This window comes from Dipodomys merriami, unplaced genomic scaffold (assembly GCF_024711535.1).
Source record: "Dipodomys merriami isolate MVZ:Mamm:240054 unplaced genomic scaffold, mDipMer1.0.p SCAF_7, whole genome shotgun sequence".
NCBI classification, from domain to species: Eukaryota; Metazoa; Chordata; class Mammalia; order Rodentia; family Heteromyidae; genus Dipodomys; species Dipodomys merriami.
The window spans coordinates 54,076,730-54,091,734 of record NW_027206290.1 but is presented as its reverse complement, the minus strand read 5'-3'; the positions used below and the strand labels follow the sequence as shown (position 1 = coordinate 54,091,734).

Genomic DNA, 15,005 nt, shown 5'->3' with positions numbered 1-15,005 from the left:
CCCTTACTTGAAAATTCACACAGAGATCAGAGAAGGGAGGGAGTCTTCAGGTCACCTTGATTGTCCTGATTTTCATGATTGTCACTATGGAAAAATTCATGTCTATCTCCCAAATCACAAAAGGACAAAATCTGTAGTGGTTAGGTATCATAATTTATTCAATGAGTAGAGATTTATTCATGCAGATCAGGTGCTTATAAAGATCAGGCCTTCTGCTAAGTGCTGAGAGTATCATAAGAACAGGTCACAGCATTAGCCTGCAAGAGATTATTCATGATGGAAAGAAGAGAAAGGCTTCCAGTGAAATATATGAATATGAAGGTAGGATACAAGAACAGGCAGCTAAAAGGAGATCTGACTTTTTAAAAGAAGATTGGATGGGGGCTGGGAAGGTGGCTCATTGGTAGAATGCTTGCCTTGCATGCATGAGACCCTGGGTTCGATTCCTCAGTACCACATAAGAAAAAGCCTGAAGTGGTGTTGTGGCTCAAGTGGTAGAGTGCTAGCCTTGAGCTGAAGAGCTGAGGGACAGCACCCAGGCCCAGAGTTCAGGCCCCATGACTGACAGAAGAAGAAGGAGGAGGAGGAGGAGGAAGAGGAGGAGGAGGAAGAAGAGGTGGAGGAGGAGGAGGAGGAAGAAGAAGAAGGAGGAGGAGGAGGAGGGCATAGATCATTGAGGGAAATGAAACTAATGAATGGGATTATGAAATACCAAGAACCTATACTTCTGAATGAAATGGAGTAAGCGACTGACTAAAGTGGAATAAGAGAGACTGGATTTACTGTCTTGTCCCAAACAACAAAAAAGTAGCTAAAATATATAAACAAGGCATCGTTCCAAGATCTGTCACTGTAACAAAGTTAAGCATAGAAAATGAGCCATGCAAATCCTGTGATTGTCTCAGTTTAATGCCCAGAGCAAGTTTCCTAGCTCCCTCACTTAAGACTTCTTGAACTGAAAAGACAGATCTATAAGTTTAAGGTGGAAAATAAAGTCACTAAGGTTTGAAGGACAGGAGCAGAAAGGAATCTTCAGAAAGATAGAGATCATTTGTCATCAGGGTTCAGTTGAATTTTCATCTGAGTACTGATTAGTTTCCTAAGGGTAGACTGAGGAAAGAACCTTCCTAGAGGGTTAGATAACAGTGTCCAATGCTTATAACAAACTGGGAATACCAGTCCTTACTAGCCAGACTGGAAACTATTTCACAAGGCATGGGTAAAGGGCATGGAAGAGTCTTGCCTCAGTAGAGGGGAATAATTTGTTCTGAAGAAAGCACTTCTCCAGTTCTGTCTGATAAATATCTCTACATATTTATCTAGAGATATTTATCAGACCAAAAGGATCAAATTGTTTCTAAGTATCTTTACTGATCTCTAAACAAAATCCAAGAATATTTGTATTACTATAAAATTATCCTGTGAAATTCATAATATTTAGTGCCCAATAAAACTTCTATGTACTAAAAAACTGGGAACATATGATGCACAGGAAAGATATAAATCCACTAATTGGAACCAAACCATCTGAACATATTTTAGAATTAGTGGACAAGAACATTAAAATGATGCATTTTAACTATATTTTATGTTTAAAAATTAGAAATATAAAACATGAAAGTGTTCCAAAACAAATTTCTAGATGTAAAAACTATAATGAATAAGTTGAAAAATACTGGAAGAATTAACAGAATGGAAGAAAGGATGAGTAAACTTGAAACAGAGAAATGAGAATAGTTTTTTTTTAAAAAAGATGAATGTATCAATGAGATAAAATTCAACTTTAAACAACTAAATGTGTGAATTTACAAATCTACATAGAAGAAGAGAGAGGTTAAAAAGCTGAAGAAATAATTGCCAAGAATCCTTAATAAATTAGCCTATATGTACTAGAAGTTAAACAAGAAACAGGAAGAAAACTTACCAAAACCAACACTGATCAAATAGTTGAAAGCCAGCGAGGAAGAGAAAATCATAAAGGCAGCAAGAACCTCATGGGGGTGAAACACTGAGTCAGGAACAGGGTATCCTTACAAAGGTAACAATATCCTTACAAGGTAAAGATGACAATAAATGTATTGCTAGAAATAATGCAACCATAAAGTGGTATCAAATCCAGGACTATTCATATGCTAGGCATAATCTGTACTAAGCTATACCCCTAGGACTGTAGTCATATTTAAAGAACTGCAGGAAAAAAAAACCCAGTCATCTTAGAAATCTGTATTCAACAAATATATTTCTTTCAAAAATAAACGTGAAAGGGAACTAAGGCCAGCAAGACAGCTTACTAGAGGTGTCTGCTGCTCATCCATGCACGCACACAAGAAAGGAACAGAATGAAAGAAAAACAAGTATTTAATGGGAGTGTCAGAGTGCAGTAGAGATACAGCAGACATTTAGTGGCACTACACCGTTGTGTAGTGGAGTGTACCACAACCATAGAAAAATCCAACTCAGAGTTATACATAACAAGCCTGCAGAACAGCTTAAAACGTTGTCTTTTCTATCTCTCCCTCCTCCTTTCTCTCTCCCTCCATTGTTCCTTCCCTCCCTCCTCTTCCCCCTTCTTTTTGTCCCTTTCTCACTCCCTTTGTCTCTTCTCTTTCCCGGTCTTCTTCCCTCTTCCTACCTTCTCCTCTCTTTCTTTCTGAAGTGGAAGCTATTTTCATTCCCCCACCCACCTTTTTCTTTATAGATGAGGAAACTGAGGATCCATTACTTTCGTAGCCAGTTGGCAGTGGTACCAGGGTCTGAACAGTGGCAGCCTTTTCTAGAATTTGGGTCCTAAATCACTATAAATGCAGTAAAGTCTTGTGTCTTGCCATTGTCATTTGCAGAGCAAAATGATGGACGATTTGAGACTTGATGAATCTCTTTCAGCACTCAGCAGTAGTGACATACAGGTAGGTCTTTATTCTTCAGCCTTCCTAGCTGTCTCTTGCACCTGGTTTTTTACAAACCACTGTCCTTAAGCCCTGCTCCATAAAGCCTCCTCTTATTATCACTGACCACATTGTGGTTAAGCTTGGTCATATTCCTGAGGTCCTTCTGGTTTCAGACCGATGGACTTCCCAAGGGTCAGCCTGCAAATCCTCAAGAACCCTGAGGAGGCAGAGTACAGGAGTTAGACCCATGATGTCAATGGGACACCAGCACAGAATACTGCACCCATACATTGGAGCTCTGTGGGAAGCCAACTCATTGCTGTCTCCTCTCCAGATTCTGAGCAGTTAAGGAGTCTGTGTAGAAGTCAGCTTGGGGGTACATGTGCCATTTTTTAATAGAGAACAAATAGGACTCTGACATAAATGAACTTCCCATTTCTCCTTGGGGAAGGATCTGTCCTCTCCCAGGCTATCTACAGGGAAGAGAGACATCCAGGCCAGGAGCAAGATGTGCTGCCAGAGAGAGATGGCTCTATGTAGGCACAGGTCCACTTTCTGAGTCCATATTAGCATAGGTTGTTGGGCCCCTGCCCCCATCCCCATCCCCATGGCATTCATTCACCCTGAGGATGAGGGCTGGAAGTGCCTGGTATTTTGCTGGGACGGTACTTGCAGCAAACCAGACTCTTTGGGGATCAACCATCAGTCTGTGACTGAAGGGAGCTGGAATCAACAAATTAGCTCCTTTACCTCTGAGAATGGGACAGGACTTGAGTGTATTTTCTACAGTCTCCCAGAGATTTCTATGGGATCAGAACCACGGTGGAGCCCATTCCTGACACATAAGTGTTGATAGCCTTCCGTTACCTACTCTCTCTGCAAGATTTCGCAGCACAGCCACTGACGAAGACCCTTAGCTCAGGGTTTTCTTCCAGAGGAACCCACACGAAGAGAATTATTTACCAAAGTTCATTGCTTGTACCCAAAGGGCAACAGAGGTTGCACAGAGGGTGATAGTTTTCTATCCAGTTTCTAAGACAGAGGCTATTCTTTTAAGAAACTAAACAAGGATGCAGAAGGAAGCCAAAATGTCCCCTTGTCCCCGAATAGAATCTATTGAAACCCCAGAGAGCCTCTGGATAAACAGGTAGATCAATCTCCTATGTTTATTTTCTGACCCTTCCAGTAAAAACCACTGAAATGACAAGGAGTGAAAAGGGCACACATCCACAAAGACAACAGGAGGGAAAGGAGTTATTGAAAGATAAGCACTTTGAAAATATTTAGAATCAAGAAAATCGATGGCGTTTACATTGTCTTTGCACAGCTGAGGAAGTTGATACTTGAGTCTCTATGAGAGACTGTTGAAAGTGTGTGAATTCTCCACAAGATCTCCTGAAATGGAGTGAGGAGTGGAGCTGAGCATAAAGGATGTTCTCTAGAGAAGTTAAACAGACTCTGAAGTTCAGGTAGAGCCTGAATTTATGAGGTTTTGTACCATATGAGGTAATGGTGACAGACAGAGAATGGAAGAGCAAAACTTCTATATTTCAAATAGGGTATTTCTCTCCCTTCCTCCAGCCACATTCTCTGAGTACCAGAAACCAAGTGCTTGTAAGAGTTTAGTATTGTTGTGATAACAAATCACCATTTGGTGGCTTAAAACAACACAGATCAATTACCTTACATTTCTTGAGGTCAGGTGTCCAAAATTGGTCTAACTATGCAAAGATCCATGTAGAGAAGGAGGTGTGTCCTTTCTGGAGGATACAGAGGGGGAATTGTCCCGTAGGGAATTGGCAGCTTCTAGAAGGCAAGTATATTCCTTAGCCTCTGGCAACTTCCCCTGTCTTGAGAACCAGAACAGAATTTTTCCCTTCTCTGCTTCTAACCCTTCTGCTGCTCTATTATAAGGTTCCTTATAATGTCAAGATAATGTCCCAAGATAAGCTGTTCTTCCTCCAACCCTTCATTTAATGGCATTTGCAAAGTCCCTTTGCTCTTTAAGGTAGCATACCCATGGCTGCAGGGATTTGGACATGCACATCTCTGCCGGCCATTGTCCTGTTTCCCCCAGTCCCTTATTCAGGACTTTAGAAAACTTAATTATCACCCCCCCACCCTGCTCCACCATGAAAACAACATAGACCCAAAGAAAAGGCTCCCAGATAAGGCCCCTGGAGGTAGCCATCCCCCAGAATGCTAGGTCTCTGCTTGATCATCCCACAAGGTGCCCCAAGTTAGCCAATGACTGTTGAATTTTATTTCCCAAGAGTTGGGATTGATGAAAAGGCCTAAACTATGATAAGGAAAAAAAAGACAAGACCTGGAACTTAAACAGGAGTTACACAGTCAGAAGGCAGATGATACAGTGGGCTAGTAGAGATCAAGTCCAAATTAAAGGAGGGAGGGCAAAAAGTAAAGGTAACAGGTGTTTCCAGTGTCAGATAGCTTATAAATAGTGTTGATCAACATTTGGAAATTCTGGTAAAGCATATGAAAATAGGAATTCTGAACAGACAGCATATAGTTTAGAAATAGATAAGGACTAGGGGCATGCTGAAGTGGCAGAATGCTTGTCTAGCAAGGACAAGGCTCTGAGTTTAATCCCCAGTAGGGAAAAAAGCCAGAGGAGGGTAAGGAAAGGTAGAGAAGAAAGGAAAGGAAAAAAGGCAGATAGAGTATAGAATGAGGGGACTGATGAATGTCTTTATAAATTTTTAATGCTAATATTTTAATTTGAATCTATGCACCCATTACTCTGATTTAAAAGAGTTCCAGAAAAGTCTTTGAATCATGTTCATCTGAGATGCTCCTAAAATCAGACTTGGACATGCTCAGTGTTAACCTGCTGGTGGCTGTAGTCAACTGGGCTTTGCTGGGCTCCATGTCACCTCCACACCCACTCCCTGCCTGAACTCCCAAAGACAAAAAATTCTTGTACCACAGAATCATAATTAAAAACAATATAGGGGTCAGAGCAATTTTGCATGTGTACATAATCCCTTTATGCTCTTATCTGTATTCAGTGGTAGTTAAAATATAGGCCCAATATCGAAAGTCAACTGAAAGCATTTATTTTCTGGCCTTTGTGTAAACACTTGCTTAAACCATTTTATAAATTTTTAATCTCATAAAGAACATCTTAAAATTAGTCCTGGCCCAGGATGAAGTTGCTTCAAGTGAGACAGCCGCACCTATCCTAGGTGCATCATAGTATGAAACTCAGCTAACCATTTGCCTATAAAACTGCAGGAAACAAACAGGATTCCTACTAGCTTTCCCTCTCTTCTTGTTCTAGGACATAGGAAAACCATTCAGTGAGATGTCCATTGCTGGCATAAACGTGATCTCCAGCAGTGAGAGCTCCACTCTCCAGTTGTGGCCTGAAGAGCCCAGCAACTTTCACCCCACCTATAAGGGAGCCTCTGCAGTCTTTTGTATTCAGCTATTTTGTATTGATGAGAAATATGAAGCAAGGCAAGTACTCCCCTTTAGGTTCTCTATTTTGATGAGAACTTCTTATAGCAATGGTGGGACAAGGTTTAAATCTGACAGAACAAGTGGTCTCCAAATTTAACCTCTTATGCTAATATCCTGGGTTTTATTTTTTGAAAAACAAAACAGATTTCTGGGCCCCATCCAGAGATTCTAGTATATAAAATTTGGGTAAGGCAAGAAAGCTGGCCAGTCTAGCTGTCACCTACATTACAATTGAAGATGGAGAATATTACCACCATGTAATCGTATGCTGCTATGATTCTTAATGTTTGTACTTCTTGAAAACTTCAGGTTTGGGTTGGCTCTTGCCTGGGGCCTTTTGGTTGTAGCTAACAGAAAATACAATTAAAACTGGCTTGAACCAGGCACTGGTGGTTCACACCTTTAATCTTAGCTCCTCAGAAGGCTAGGATCCAAGTATCACAGTTCAAAGGCAGCCCACTAGCCCAGGCAGGAAAGTTCATGAGACTGATCTCCAATTACCCACAACAAAGCTAGTAGTGGAACTGTGACTCAAGTAACAAAGCACTAGACCTGAGCAATAAAGCTCTAAGACAGTACCTAGGTCCTGAGTTCAAGCCCAAGTACTAGAGGGCATAAAGGGAGGCACTGGTTTGATAGCCAGACACCGGTGGCTCACTGAATAATCCTAGTTACTCAGGAGGCTGAGATCTGAGGATTGTGGTTAGAAGCAGACTGGGCAGACAAATCTGAGAGACTCTTGAGACTCTTACCTCTTAATTAACCAGTGAAAAGTTGGAAGTGGAGGTGTGATTGAAGTGATATAAGGCTGATCTTGAGTGCAGAAGCCAACCAAGAGTACAAGGTCCTCAGTTCAAGCCCCAATACTAACACCAAAAGTAAATAAATGAGAAAAATTGACTTGATTAAAAAAATGTAATTTCCTCACACAATTAAAGATAACTCAAGTGATAAGGCTAATTTTAATTAAGGCTCAATCCCAGACTTCTAATTAAGGATCACCTTTCGATCTCTGCTGTGGTCCCCTGCTATCCTCTACTCTTATGGAGGTGTCAACTTCTTTGGGCCAAAGTAGCTGAGGAAAACGTTCTGGTTTATTTTCCAGCAAAGGTTCTTAGAAGCCTGAATGTACCGTGAAGCAAATGCTTCAAGATGAACTCAGTCTCGTGCCTCAAGCTGTACCCATTTCTGAGGTTCTAGATAAGTGGGACACCCTTATCCAGTCCAGGAGAGCTGTTGGATAACGGAGGCATGATGTTGAGCACAGAAAGACTGAATGTTCCCAGATCATCACTCAGTCACTCCACTCCCTTTCCCTCCAGAATGAGTGCTGCCCCCACCCCACACTAAATAGGGACGACTGGACCTGAGACCCAAGCTCCACATCTCCTTTGAGATGTTTCCTACATCATTTGTCCACGGAATGTTCTTAAAGAGGAAAAGACTGACTGGTTTCAATAGAGCTTGAATCTTTCAGATGACCAAGAACAATATTGGCCATTTCCTTTTTAAGAGGATAGATTTAAATATATCCCCAATCTTCTAGTTCTTTCTAGAACCATGTTTTACTTTTACATGTATATATATATACATATATATATATATATATATATATATATATATATACACAATTTAAGCTTCTAAGAAATCTTAGAATTGGAATTTTTTTAAAATTCTGAACTTTACAACTTTGGTGGGGGGGGAGGATTGGGTGGGGGCGGGGGGGGGAGGCTGGGAAGGGATGTGAAGGGTAAACAAAGGAGGAGGCTGCAATGCTTGATAAGAAATGTACTCATTATCTTGCCCATATAATTGTAACCCCTCTGTACAGTATGTTCACAATAAAAATTAAAAAATAAAAAAAATAAAAAAATTCTGACTATATTGTAGAGCTCTGAAAAGCTCGTACAGTAAAGCTCTTCTAGATTTGTTATTTTATGTTTATTCCCCTTATGTATTTAGATATGATTGGGCCTAGATGCAATTTGGGGGTCTTTAAATAGAAGTTGAATAAGCTTATGATTTACCTGTGAGTGTGTGTAGGCTTCTGTCAGAAGATAGCTTGCAAAATAGAGAGAAAGAAGATCATACTAGACTATAGTATACCCATGTCTCTACTCAAATCCTTCAAATGGAAAGCAAGTACCTTATCCACAGAATGACCATCTTTTATTTGGCTTTTCAAATGTGCAGAAATTATTCATCATGATGACAGTATATACTGTTTTACAAAATATTAGTGACATCTGAGGTTTATGGTTTATGCAGCCAATTAACACTGTACTAGACACAAATTCAGAAGAGTGGTTGGCTATTCATTACTGCCCAACGGGGAGAAAGTCACAAATATCTTTAAATGCCCAATGATGCTACATTTATTTGCTATCCAGTGACAATGTATTCTATCTTGTTTACAGGTCACTGGATTTTATGAGTTTTGTTTTCAGTCTTTTTCCTGTAAGTACCTGCAAAATTTTGAGTAGCACGACTAGTTTCATAGTTAAGTTATAGAAAAGTAAAATATCATGTTCATTATGTAGACATTTAAAATGCTATGAATGGTGACATTTGAACTGTATCTGTGTTCTGAGAATAATGACATACCATCAACACAAAAGGAAATACTGTCATTTTCAATAATTCATCAGTCATGCTATTTTAACAGTTTTCTTTCAATGTATAATTTCTTTAGAGATCTTTTTCTTTTTCATCTTAAAATATCTAATAAACCATTAGTGTTTTTATTAGAATCAAATCATTCATAGTAGTACATGAAAGTGCCAGATATTGCACTAAAGTAAATTAGATCACTTAGTAAATTTAAACTTCAGTGAATTTAGGGAGCCAGACTTTCTAGCTGATCCTGGCTCAAGTTATTCAGAAATCATTGTACTGCTTTTTTTTTTTTTTTGTAGACAGGAAAGTAGATTTTTGTGGCTGATTTTCAGGCTCTCTCCTTCCCTACCTGTTTCTAGGGCCTTATTCAGGGTCTGGCATGGCTTCCATGGTACGCAGGCATCCAGATTTAAGCAGGGAACTTTATTTCAGGGTGGGTTGACATTTTTCCCTCCTCCTCCTCCTCCTCCTCCTCCTCCTCCTCCTCCTCCTCCTCCTCCTCCTCCTCCTCCTCCTCCTCCTCCTCCTCCTCCTCCTCCTCCTCCTCTTCCTCCTCCTCTTCTTCTTCTTCTTCTTTTTGCTTGTCCTAAGGCTAGGACTCAGGACCTGGGCACTATCCTTGTCACTCTAACATGTGAGCCACAGATCTCTTTCTAGCTTTTTGATGGTTAATTGGAGGTAAAAGTCTTATGAACTTTACTGCTTAGCTTGCTTTGACCCACAATTCTATCTCAGCTTCCTGAGCAGATAGGATTACAGGTATGAGCTACCTATTCTCAGCTATACTCTTTCATCCTTGTTTCATTGTTACCTCAGCATAAAAATTATAATCCATTTGTTAGCACTTCTGAGAAGTATAGAGAAGAAAGTATAGAGAAGAAAGACAATTGAGAGACAAAACTGGATTTCCATAAAGTTTTGTCTGCTGAGTCAATAAATATACTACTTCAGTTGGCTTACTTCAAGCAAAATAGCTATCATTGCTACTCTCTTTTATACCAATGCGAAAATAAATATAGTTTAATTTTGTTTCCTGAACGTCATGTAATCTTAGGTTTTATTTTATCATTTAAAAAAACATAATGAGGCCTTGAAAAAAGGGCAATATATTCTTCATTGTAATTTCATTGAATTAATTTTAAGACATTTTCAAAGCTCATAAGGCAGTATGGACTAACCCCAACATAGAATTTCCAAAGGCTGTTTCTCTTAAAGATGTCTCAAAGATTTTTCTTTAAACTGGGTTTAATTCCTGTTTTCAAGTCCATCTAAAGGTAAATCCACTAACATTTTGAAAGCAGTGCTGGAGTAGAAAGGTAGAAGACCTACTCACCTTCTAATTCTATTTGATTTGGGGATGTGAGGACAGAAGAGCAAAATGCCTTCATGACTTCATCCTTAATCCTTCAAGTTGAAGCAACTCATTATAGTTGGTTTTCTTCTCCCTGAGGAAGCCCCGCCAAGAGGTGGCACCCAACCCTTATTTTCAGCTTGAGTAGTTTGGCAGCCTGATGTTAAAGTTTCCCAAAAGGAGCTGTGTTAATTTTGCTAGAAAGAAGGAAGACAAAGTCAAATAATGATTCACTCCTTTGGGTTGCACAAATATCCTGAGGGTTTTAGATTAGCACAAGTAATACCTTCACAGGGTTCAAGGGGAGGCGAGATCCCAAAGGGACAAATTAGCTCTGGGAAGAGCAGGCTGCTTCTGCGGGGACCTGGCAGAGGATCAAGTGGCTGCAAGGGACAGACAGCCTAAAGCAGTACCATCCATAGACATAAACGCGAACCACACTAGTGATTCTGAATGTCCCACTGGACATGTGAACAAGTTGAATAACAGATTTTATCTAGTTCAGTATGTCCTGGATTTAGTCATCTCAGCATATAATCTCCATGAAAAATTATTAATGAGTGATTATACTTTTTATCCATAATAAAATCCAATATGTATTCTACATAATAGCATGGATTAATGCAAATACAGAATTTCTGTTGAACTACTTGATTTGTAGTATATTTCATAACATTGATAGTCTCATAAAAAGATTCTTAGTTGGGTGCCAGTGGCTCATACCTTTAACCCTACCTAACTACTCAAGAAGCTGAGATCCAAGGATCACAGTGCAAAGTCAGCCTGGGCAAGAAAGTCCATGAGACGCTTCTCTCCCTTTAACCACTAAAAGAGCCAGAAGTAGAGCTGTAGCTCAAATGATAGAGTACTACCCTTGAGCGAAAAAAGCTCAAAGATAGTGCTCAGGTCCTGAGTTCAAGCCCCAGGCCTGGAACAAAAGAAAAAATTCATGTATTCAAGTTAGAATGAGCAGATTTGCTCACATAAAAAACTTCTCCAATAAATGAAATTGGATACTGGCTTTTAAAGTTTAAATGAGTTTAAATGAAATTAATTAAAAATTCAGTTTCTTTAAGAAGTTCAGGATGTGTGAAATATGTTTGAAATGTATTTTCTTGTAAATAGGAAGCTTGGGATGTGTTTTGGTAAACATCAGTTAAACCCCTAACAAAGGAAAAATCCAGAATGTGGTCTTTGCTTCTGCCTTATTGCTTTGTTTACTGGAAATTGCTATTTGTGATTATTGACTGTTTCTGTCACGTACATAACCACTGGCATGTGTCCTCTTTCCTTGATAAGCCATTCTGTGTGTGAGAGAGCTTGATCACTATGCTTCACTACCTGATGAGTGGGGCGTGGTTGCACTCAGCTAATAAAGACTCCTGTCCTTAAAAAAAAAATTCAGTTTTAGCCAGTGACAGTGAATCATGCCTGTAATCCTAGCTGCTCAGGAGGCTGAGATCTGAGGATCATGGTTCAAAGCCAGCCCAGGCAGAAAGGCTATGAGACTCTTATCTCCAATTAACCACCAGATAACTGGAAGTGGCACTGTGGCTCAAGTGGTAGAGTGCACGCCTTGAGCTGAAAAGCTGAGGGACAGTGCACAGGCCCAGAGTTCAAGCCCCATGACTGACCAAAAAAAAAAAAAAATCCGTTTCTTAAGAGCCGGTGGCTCATGGCTGTAATCCTAGCTACTCACAAGATTGAAGCGTGAGGATGACAGTTCAAAGCTAGCCCCCACAGGCAAATCTGTGAGACTATTCAATTAACCATAAAAAAAAAAAAAAACAGAAGTAGAGCTGCGGCTCAACTGGTAGAGTACCAAGCCTTGAGTGAAAAAGCTAAGGGATTGTACAATCTCAGAGTTCAGTCCCCAGTACTGGTACAAAAAATTAATTTCTTAGTTATATACCACCCACATTCCACTAGCCAGATGTGGCCATATGGACAGCAAAGATTTAGAAAATGTAAATGGTGTCTGTCAGCACATGCAGATCTTCCTGTGCCCACTAAACCTACTGTGCAGATTCAAACTTGCCCTTGGCTTTTTATCAGGAATCACAACATGATAACACACACTACACACACACACACACACACACACAAACAAACACACACACACACACACACACACACACACACACACATTTATGTATAGCTCCAGAAGGGGTAGGGTAGCTTTCTCATCTCACCCAGGCTATACTTAGGTCACTTAGTAAGTGAAAATCTTTGCTCAGATACAATGCTGGTTCACTTACTTATGGACACAAGTGAGAATGCTTTAAAATCTCTATCTCAAAAATAATTAGTGCAAAAAGAACTGGAGGTGTGACTCAGAAGTATAGCACCTGCCTACCAAATGCCAGGTCCTGAGTTCAAATCCCAGTACCATATCCCCTCGATTTAAGCAAACTAACAACAAAAAGCTCTACCAAATGGGTGTTATTCTTTCAATATTTATTTGTTCAGTTTTCAGCCAGACTCAGATATTTCCTCCTTACTCTTCTAGTGGGCCTAGCTCCCTGAATTTTATGTGATTACTTTCCAAATTGTAGGCAGATTTATTTTCCGTATCTTTTCCTAAACTCATTCATTTTGCTTCTATTTTCCCTAGTGTTCTAAAACAGGAGTTTGGTTAATGATGGATTTTTTTAACTATATCCTGTGTCCTGGGTTCTAATCACATTAGGACAAAGACTTCTGCATGATTTCTCTGCCCCATCTCACTCCTGAGTTTGTCCTCGTCCAGAACTTCGTGAAGATCGTCCCCTTCAACAATTGTAGCCTCAACCATGACCTCTATGTCTTTCATCGGGCTGGATTGCTCAAGTATGTGAACACATCTTTCAGCATGTGACAATCCATGAAACTGAGAGAGTGAGGGGAGGGAGGAGAGAGAGAGAGAGAGAGAGAGAGAGAGAGAGAGAGAGAGAGAGAGAGAGAGAGAGAGAGAGAGAGAGAGAGAGAGAGAGAGAGAGAGAGAGAAGACTTTTGCTAGAGGATGAGCAAGTAATTTTTAACTAATATGTGTAAGGGAAGAGTAATGCTGAGAAGAAACATCCTACCAGGTATTAAACATAATACAGATCCACAATAATCAGAATAGTGACACACTGCCAATAGACAGAACAAAATAACACAAGAAAGAATCCCTCCACAGACCCATAGTAAGGGCTGTGTATAAATGTGTAAATGTATACATTGGTGATAAAGTGTATGTCCCAGTAGTGAGAAGAGGAAAGATGATTCTGTTAATAGTAGGGCAAAATAAAGATAGAGACCTTTTTTCATATTTTAAGTTAAATAGATTCCCAGGTGACTGAGGAGTTAAACGGAAATATTGAAAACAAGATAATATAATCCTAGCTACTCAAAAAGTTGAGATCTGAGGATTGATGTTAAAAGCCAGCCAAATTTGAAAGACTGTTTCCCATTAAACAGAACAACATTAGAAGTGAAGGCATGGCTCAAGTGGTAGAGCACCAGCCGTGAATAAAAAAGCTGAGTGAGAGCTTGAGGCCTTGAGTTCAAGCCCCAATACTGGCAAAATAAATAAATAAATAAATAATAGACTATATAGGATGGGGTGTGGTGGTGCACCTCTAATCCCAACCCTCCAGAAGCTGAGGCTAATGCATCTCTTGAGATATAGTGAATTCAAGGCCACCATCTTAAAGGAGAAAAAAATAGGAAACAAATGCTCAGTGCTAAGTACTAGAATACAATGGAGAACAACCTACAGATATGATCCCCGCCTCCTGTCTTTTTAAGACTCAAGCACACATGTAAATGTGAATCTGCAAGTGTCATGGGAATAACATGGCATGGATCAATGGTAGAGTGAGAACTTAGTGTGCATCAGGTGGGCCTGGGTTTTTTCCATTCTATGCGACAAAAGAAAAAAGAAAAAAAAATTAAGCATGTTTTTTAAATAGTGTTTTCATATCTAATTTTAATTTGACTGATAATTTTTTAAGGCTGTCTCAGAACACCATAGCTACATGCTGGACTTCAGGAAGGGTAGAATGAACAAAGGTAGAATGAGAAGCACTTTTCTCTTGAGGGACATAGAATCCCTTTTCTTCACTTTTGGAGGTCAGGAACTTGGCTGCCTGGCTCTCCCTGGCTGCAGGGGGAGGTAGGAGATGCATCATTAGTCAGTTAAGCATGTTCCCAGAAAGAAAAAAAAATGATTCAATTGATTCCATTATTCAGAACAAGAGGAAAGAGGTTACGACGGGACTATCATGTACAGTTTTTATTTTGCTATGTACAGAAGTTCTAGAAAGATACATAGGGTTCTATTTACCTGATGCCCCTCTGAGATGCAGGGCTGTGGGAAGGATAGAATGAAGGTAATCACTTATTCTTGCTTTGTTTTCATTAACTCAGCTCCATTTTTTAAAGAGCAATTTTATTTCATAGCAAAATAGAGCAGAAAATGCAGCTTCCACATGTTCTTCCTATACCCCCATCAATGATGCCCAGCCCCAGAATGGTCAATTTTTACAACTGATAAACAGATACATCATTACCAACCCAAGGCCATAGGTTATATTAGGGTTCCCTCTTGGTGTTATATGATCTATGCAAAACGTATACTGACATAATAATATACAAAGTGGTTTCACTGCCCTAACAATCCTTTGTACTCTGCCTGCTCATTC

At 39.8% G+C, this 15,005-nt stretch overlaps 1 protein-coding gene across 4 annotated transcripts in view; it reads left to right on the top strand.

The window, feature by feature from the left end:
- The window catches only part of Cfap61 (cilia and flagella associated protein 61), a 236,683-nt gene that overhangs the window by 60,103 nt on the left and 161,575 nt on the right, over window positions 1-15,005 (top strand). For all 4 annotated transcript variants that reach the window (XR_011368711.1, XM_070006664.1, XM_070006665.1 and 1 more), the window contains exons 10-13: window positions 2,841-2,906; window positions 6,190-6,368; window positions 8,789-8,828; window positions 13,028-13,167. Coding sequence is in view for 3 of the 4 variants with exons in the window: in XM_070006664.1 (XP_069862765.1) it covers window positions 2,841-2,906; window positions 6,190-6,368; window positions 8,789-8,828; window positions 13,028-13,167 (425 nt within the window). In the remaining variant the exon portion in view is untranslated. The remainder of the gene's footprint in view (window positions 1-2,840; window positions 2,907-6,189; window positions 6,369-8,788; window positions 8,829-13,027; window positions 13,168-15,005) is intronic.